Source organism: Symphalangus syndactylus, chromosome 12, assembly GCF_028878055.3.
Source record: "Symphalangus syndactylus isolate Jambi chromosome 12, NHGRI_mSymSyn1-v2.1_pri, whole genome shotgun sequence".
Taxonomy (NCBI): Eukaryota; Metazoa; Chordata; class Mammalia; order Primates; family Hylobatidae; genus Symphalangus; species Symphalangus syndactylus.
The window spans coordinates 34,663,137-34,671,601 of record NC_072441.2 but is presented as its reverse complement, the minus strand read 5'-3'; the positions used below and the strand labels follow the sequence as shown (position 1 = coordinate 34,671,601).

General features: G+C 35.9%; 1 protein-coding gene across 1 annotated transcript in view; it reads left to right on the top strand.

The window, feature by feature from the left end:
• The first annotated feature begins 3,127 nt into the window (after positions 1-3,127).
• LOC134733682 (putative uncharacterized protein encoded by LINC00596) overlaps positions 3,128-8,465 on the top strand; it is a 298,002-nt gene continuing 292,664 nt past the window's right edge. The window contains exon 1 of the mRNA XM_063624179.1: positions 3,128-3,214. Within this exon, the coding sequence (XP_063480249.1) occupies positions 3,156-3,214 (59 nt within the window). The 5' untranslated portion in view covers positions 3,128-3,155. The remainder of the gene's footprint in view (positions 3,215-8,465) is intronic.

Here is an 8,465-nt window from a genome sequence, read left to right as displayed (position 1 = left end):
CATAGGGAAATATGCTTTACTCAGTCTACTGATATAAATAGAACCTCATTCGGAAACATCCAGAATAATACCTGAATAAATATCTGGGCACACTTGGGGTCCAGTCAAGCTGACACATAAAAGTAACCGTTGTGCTGGATGTTTTGCACAAGTATAGATTCTAATCCTGATAATTTCTCCTTATCTCTCACGTAGCATATTTTATATTCTCTCTTGATCATTTCCATTGTTATATAAACCTATTTTAATGTTTACCATCTTCTAAAACCCTGCCTTGACCCCACATCTCCCTCATGCTGCTGTTTCATTTCTCTTCTGTAAAATTTAGAAAGGATTGTCCTTATTAACTTTCTTTATGACACTGCTCCCATTTTTGTCTTTAGCTCTCATCGGTCTTTTTCTTTGCCGTTTCACTGTAATAACCACTGCTAGTTTCCAATCTTTTTTACTGTTAATCCTTTCATAACTTCTCAGGAGCATTTGACATAATTGAACTGTTTTCTTGGAATCGCTCCCTTCTCTTAGCTTTCTTGGTAAGAACACCCTCCTGGTTTTCACCTTCTGTGCCACTGGTTGCTATCTTGTAGTTATTTTGTTACCTCTTTTTGAATCTGTCAGATTCAGTTTTGGAAGTGGGGCACAGTTCAGTTCCCACTTCTCTCACTTCTCTGTATATACTCTTTCTTGAGGTCCTGGGTGATATTATTCAGACAATTGGTTTTAAATATCATTTGAACATTGATTTGTAGCTACTTTTTAATGCTGTTACCTTAGGAAGTCTGCATAACTTCTCTGTGCTCCAGTATATTTAGCAGTAATAGTAGTGATTAATAGAGTTTTTTCTAAGGACTATATGAGTTAATATGTGCAAATAGTTCAAACTATGTCTGGCACAAGGTAAGCCCAAAGTGGCAATAAGTGTTTTATATGCATGTCTGTGTATTCATTCACTTACAGTAACAAGCCCCCGTGTGTGTGTGTGTGTGTGTGTGTGTGTGTGTGTGTGTGTGTGTTTCATTCTAATTCTTCAGTGAATCCTTTCTCCATTTCTTCTCCATGGATACATTTATACAGTGACATTGATACTGACGAGAAGTATATTGGCATGGGAAATGACACTAAATCTGGAATTAAATATGATGAGTTCCAAGCAAGTATTTCCAACTGTGTGACCTTGGACAAGTTACTTAAGCTTTCTGAGCCTTGGTTGTCTTTTCTGTGTAAAGGGGTTAAAATAATAGCAATGTCTATCTTATGGAGTAATGAAGATTCAGTTACTTAATATGTGTAAAACAGCACAGTGTCTACAATCACTTTGAGACATTATTTTATCATTGTACGTGGTGAACTATATGTGCTTATATCTTTCACTAATGAAGGTGTTTGTGGCTAACCTGTTTTCCCACTGGATGATAAAGTTGTTGAATAGCAAGTCATATCAACTATTTTTATTGCCAGAAGCCTCTACCACAATCATATATATCATTGATATAATTAATTTTAGCAATTTTTTTTTTTTTTTTTTTTTTTTTTTTTTTGCGACGGAGTCTTGCTCTGTTGCCCAGGCTGGAGTGCAGTGGTGTGATCTCGGCTCACTGCAAGCTCTGCCTCCCGGGTTCATGCCATTCTCCTGCCTCAGCCTCCCAAGTAGTTGGCACTACAGGCGCCCGCCACCACGTCCGGCTAATTTTTTGTATTTTTAGTAGAGACGGGGTTTCACGTTGTTAGCCAAGATGGTCTGGATCTCCTGACCTTGTGATCTGCCCGCCTTGGCCTCCCAAAGTGCTGGGATTACAGGCTTGAGCCACCGCGCCCAGCCTAATTTTAGCAATTTTTTCTGAGTGGATTATCTACCAATAAAATCTCACATAAACATCTTTTGTGGCAAATAAATTATGAATAACCCCTTATTCCAGCAATATTATCTTATACGTAGAAGCTTAAAATTAAAACACAACTAGTGCCTGTATTTGAGTATAGAGATTAAACTTATAAATTAAGATTATATTTTTATTCAGAATATATTTATGGTATCACGTAGAATTATGTAACTATCTATCTGTTATAAAATTAGGCCAAAAAGTTGATGAGTGTGATTTTCAGAAAGTAAAAATACAAGATTATGAAATCAATATTTACTAATTACTTTCAAACCCTTTTTCTGACTACTTTATGAATAGAAACCCTAAGTAGCAATTACTGTGGAAATGCAAACCAGATTCTTTCTCGTGTCATTTCTAATTTTTCTTTGCTGCTGTATAGATTAATTCTAGCTCATTTTTAAGCCATGTCTTAAATTCAACCGTAATATCCAAAGAGATTTAGAAATTCTGCAATTAGAAGAGTGTTTCTCTGTCCACTTTTGAAGCCAAAGAATGTTCAGTTTTAAATAAGTGGCACTAATTACTCTCAGTCAAAAAATTTTGTTTTATTTATGTAAATAACAAAAGAGTTAAGACCTTACAATCTCTTTAAATTAAGAATGATTATTCTCTGCAGCATGAGTGCAATCACAGTCTATGTTACATATACGATGTGTCTCAACTCATAATGATGTTGGTAACTTTTTGTGATTAGTAATAGGAAATAGATGAGTAACATAAATTTACCTCTTTTCTTTCAAGTGTATGTAGGAATAAATATAGATTCTAAAATTCACAGTATATATAGATATGTTTAATAAAAGAACTCAAGGTAGACTTATGAAGATAGAAAATAATTGAGATAAAATAGATCAACAAATAATTATTCATCAGTTAATATGCACAAGACACTTAATTCAGGTCCTTTTAATTCCAGCATTGCTTTTAAGATGGCAAAAATATATTTTCAGAATGCTAAATATATTTCAGTCATATATTTCTAGGTATAGGAGTTGTAAATGATAATATTGATGCCCTAAGAGTGCTTGCACCCTAGGAGTGGGGTAGGCAGACAGTAAGACCCTGTATTTAGAAAGCTGAATCAAATAAATGATGTTAGCTACTGATAAACAATATGAAGAAGGTGACATGATATGAAATAGTTGAGAAGGGACTGTGTGTATGACGTAGTAGTGTTCTTTAACTTTGGCATTCAGGAGGGTCCCTTTACCTTGCAGCTCTTTGAAGATCTGTGTGAAGAACATTCCAAGAAAAGACATAGGTACCAATGCTATGAAACTGGAATGTGCAGATTTGTTTAAGAAACCACAGTGGCAATGTGGCTGGGGCAGGTAAGCAAGAGAGCGAAAAAGAGTGGGAGAAGGTGACATTGTGCAAAGACAAGATTATGTGGGGCCTTGAGGGCCTTGGCAAGAAGTTGGATTTTAGTTTCTTGCAGTGAAAACCTGTTGGTAGTGATCTGATTGCATTTAACGTCTCAGAAACAAAGTTCTGGCTGCTGGGTGGATGATGGGAGAGCGAGAGTGGAGAGCAAGGAGGTGGAAAGGTAGCTAGTGGTTGATGTAAATTTGGCTAGAGATGATAGTGAATTTGTAATCACTAAAAGGTGGTAGGATTTAGGATATACGTTTTGAGGGACCTTCCTGATGAATGAGATGAGAGGCAGCAAAAGAGAGGAGTCAAGTATACATATTAGTTTTGTTTGTCTTCCCCTGAGGAACTGGACTGCTGTTGCTGCTGTTTGCTAAGATGGGAAAGGCTTAGAAACAGGAAAATAAAATATCTGGGCAGGATGAAACAAATTGTTTTGTTTGAGCTATATTCAGTTTGAGATTCCGATATATGCCACAATAAACATATTAAGAAGGACATTAAATACATGAGTTGGGAAGGCAATAAGGTGGCAAGTTTGGACAGATAAATTTAGTAGTTGTCTGTGCCTAAAGCACACATAAAATCATACGAGTATATAAAATCATTTATAGAGAAAATGGATCTACACAAAAGAAGAACATTAAAAATGAAAATCTCAGCATCCAAAATCTGGCAATCTGGAGGAAGCGAAAGAACCAGTAGAGAAAACTGCAAAGAAGAGGTGAAAGAAATAAGAGGCAAACCAAGAATGTGATGGATTAAATATAGAAAAGGAAATATTTATAGAAGAAATGGTTGGTAAGCCATGTCAATAGTATGAGAGGTAGAGTTAGATTGGCTTTAGTGTGACACAGATCTCTGATGGCCTCAGAGCCTTGAGGACTAGCTTTATCGGAAATGGTTAAGAAAGTATTAAATAGGATGTAGAAATCATGAGTTCATGACAAATCTGAGAAGTTTGACTGAAGGAGAGCAGAGACATAGCAAACAAGGGGACATCAATTCATTAATCTATTTCATTCAAAGAGTAAAACATGAAAGTGTTTTGGCTGTATCAGCTGTCATAGTATTTATCTTCATGATTAGTTCAGGCAATCTAGATAGATAGATAAATATCATTTTCTGCAATGAATTATTCATTCCTAGATTCATTGGAACTGAAAGCTTGGTGAACAGTGATGACCTTCCCAGATGAGTATTTCCTTTCCTCAGTCCAAGGCATTTGCATAGCTGTGTTTTCTTTCTAGAATGTCTAGTTAAGCAAGGCTCTTATATACCAAGAACTATACTTTGTTTTGGAGATTATAAAATAAAGAGACACAGCCTGGGTCATCAAAGAGCTTACAGCATAAGTATTCCTCATTAAATTCTGAGTTTGTCTTATTTATGGTTTTCTGAAATGTACTGCCCTATCAATTGCGTTCCCATCATTAGTAGCAAAAAAAGTCGTTGTTCTAGATAGACAGAAATGAACTCACTGTCACAGTTACTTTGGAATTAAAATAAAAAGTCCATCAAAAATAACTTTCACATTCAACTTTTCTGGAGAAAAGCATAAAGAACAAAAGCATCTGCAATGTGTGTAAATTGGCTAGTAGCCTTGTCTGGCACTTTCCAAATTGTTTTAGCAATGTTTGGCAGGAATTTATCACAAATTATGGATGATTATAATTTTGCAGTATGTGCAAGCAGATGGAGAAGATGAATTGACAGAGAGAATGTTTCTTCCTAGCAAACTGATTGGTAATAATAATTATCTTTAAAGAGGGCAAAAAAGTATGAATTGCCCATTGACTTTTTAATATATGTATATAAAAATTTGAGAATTTATCCTATTAAAAAGCCTTTAATTTATACAAAATTGGAAACTGATAAAAAGAAACAAATTCTACCAAAAGTTACTTGAAAATGATGCAGAGTGCACACTGAAAAAATATTCTGACTTACGTTAAAGCATAATTATTCCATTAAAATGTCTGTTTGCTAAGGAAAATAATTAAATTGGCAGCTAATTGAAGAAAGCACACATAGTTGATAGGAGCTTATTTTTCTTAGCGGTGAAATTTCAGCGTTTCTAACAAATGAGATCATTTTTCAATCTTTTTTAAACTCATGAGTAATTATATGGAAAATCATGGGAACTTTATAAAATGGCTGTGTTTCGAGGAATTAAATTGAAAATAAGAAATTTGTCATTAAAAATATTTCATAACGGTACTTTGAGGTTTTATAACAGCATAGTTCAATAGAGGGTCAGACTCCACAGTCAGAATATCTGGGAATCTTGGATCAAATCTTGGGCCACTTTATCCTTGCAAATGACTTAACCTCTAATACCTCTCTCTTCTTTACCTTCAAAATACTACTCCAAGGAGCCAACCGCTTCTTACCACCTCTAGCACTACAACTCTGGTTCACGTTGCCATCATTTCTTACGTGAATTATTGAAATGACCTGGTTTCCCTGCTTCAAACCTTGCTCCCTTCAGACAGTTTTCAAAATGGCAGTCAAAGAGATCTCATTTAGTAAAAATCAGTTCATGACACTCTTCTTTCCTCCCACCCAGCCCTCTTCCTAGTCTTCGGGGCTCCATTTGTGTTTGTCCTCACGCCGTCCCTCTGACCTCATCATTTGTACTTCCCCACTTGCTCTTGTTCCCTCCAGTTCCCTCCACACACGGGTCTCCTTGCTGTTCGCTGAACACATCAGGAATGCTCTAGTCTCTAGTTCTTTGCACCTGCTGTTCCCCCTGCCTGGTGCATGCTTCTCTCAGATATCTTTATAATTTGCTCCCTCACTTTTTTCAGGTTTCATTCAGGAAAGCTTCCCTAAACACAAGCTTTAAATTTGAAACCCTTGTCTCCACATCTCTAACACCCTTCCCTAATCCATTATTATTTTTTTCTACAGGATGAATTGTCATCTATGTATTTTAATTATTTGTATTGTTTATCTTTTATCAGGCTTCACTAGAATGTAAGATCCATGACAAGAGAGATTTTCATCTCTATTGTTTAGTGTACCTGGCACAAAATAGGAATAACAAATATACTTAAATGAATAAAAGTGTAGCTTTATTAATTTTCTATTTTTATCACGATTGTGAATTAAGGTTCTGGTTGTTGCCTCAGACTCTCACTGCCAGGCAAGTCACTTAATGTTGCCTTAGAGACAAAATGAGACTAAACCTCCAACTTTAGTACTCTGTTATGGAGATTACACAATATAAAAAACATGTAACTTACAGGCTGCTTTGAGGGTTAAATAGAACATTTACATAAAAGTCCCAAGCACACTGCTTGGCAGATGAAAGATGATGAATTAATGTTGACGAAATTTGCCTCTGAATGAAGAGATAATGTTAAACAAATGAATGTATCTTTATTGGGGTCCTAATTTTATGTTTACAAAAATAAAATTATACGGAGTATTTTTAGGAAATTTTGTGAGGTGTAGAATTTTATTCAATTATGTATTTGTTTCTAAACATATTAATATACATTTTGACGGCTTTTGTTTTTCACTGACAATATAGACCTCACAGAATGCATGCATATCTTGTCAAAGACCACCAGGAACATAACTGTAGTCAAACAGAGTTGGGTTTTTTGAGTATTGTAATGAGGAACGCATACTTCTTGGGGGAACTGTGAACTGTCTCAGTCAGAGGGTGTTATAAAGGAGTTACAGGATTTGAAATGTGTTAGGTAATTTCAGGGGAGTATTCAAAGAAGGAGTACTTTGGATTGGGTGCTGTTTGGAAGTGGGGACAGTCTATGAGTATCTTAAGGTTTATCTGGAGGATGGGAGGAAATGTGGGCCTCAATTGGAAAAATAGCTGCCATCACTCATGTTAGTGGAGGGTGGGAGATATTTGGTAATTTTTGTGTGTGTGATTTGCACAATGATCTTGTTCTTTTTTGTGCTCGTCCATAAATACAGAGTGGCCTAGTTTTTGACTCACTTCATCACAGCCACAGAGTGACCTTTTCTGATGTTGGTGACCTATGCAATTGTCTATGTTCAAAAGGTGATCACCAAGACCTTGCTCTAAGTACAGAGTCAGCTTCTAGCAACACTTGAGGCCTAACTTCTAGGGCCAGGCAAGCTTCCAGAAGTCATGGGCTGCCTTTTCCTTTTTCAGGCATTGTATACATTTGCACATTTATTCAAACTTGGTTTTGAGAATTTTCATTCTTTCTTTTTTTTTAACTAAATGGTAAGCTACCAAATTTAGATAATTCATTCTTAAGGTATATAATTCTTGAGGAAAAAAAGTCAGCATAACTTTATATCAAATTAATTCTAAATATTTGTAATATCAGTTTTGCTACAAACTGATATTGTTATATTGTTTTTAATGGCTAAAAACACAATTTTGCACCAACTTATGTGTGGCATCAATGCCAACAAATGCTACAAACCTTTCTTTCTTTTATGAGACAGAATCTCTCCATGTCACCCAGGCTGGAGTGCAGTGGCGCGATCTCGGCTCACTGCAACCTCTGACTGCTGGGTTCAAGCAATTCTCTTGCCTCAGCCTCCCAAGTAGCTGGGGCTACAGGCACCCACCACCATGCCTGGCTAATTTTTATATTTTTATTAGAGATGGGGTTTCACTATGTTGGCCAGGCTGGTCTTGAACTCCTGACCTCATGATCCGCCTGCCTCCACCTCCCAAAGTGCTGGGATTACAGGCGTGAGCCACTGCTCCTGGACAATAATCAACCTTTCTTAGCTGAGCAGTTATAAATAAAACAATGTATAGAGTAAGTAAATAATATTTTGCAACAAGTGAAGTTTGCCAGACATACCTGTAATGTATGTGTCGTTTTTAAAGAACACACACTCATGATTAAAAACAGCATTTGTAATACAAATAAACAGATATAAAAATTGAAGTGCAAAAGTCTTCTTGTAATTTAATTATGAAGAAACATCCAACTTCCTCAAGTGGCCTTTAAATATTATTGTAGCTCACATAAATGGATACCACCCATTTTGGGGGTTATGTTTAGAAGATCTCCATTTACAAGTTTACTATTTACAAACATCTCACCTATTAAAAGAACAACTTATGCCAATTAATTTAAACGTTACCTTTGATGGTGTACATAGGCCGGTGCAAAATTGCATTTTTAGACTTTAAAAACAATAGCAAAAACCGCAACAAATTTTGCACCAGCCTAATAGTAGCTATTTCAGTGA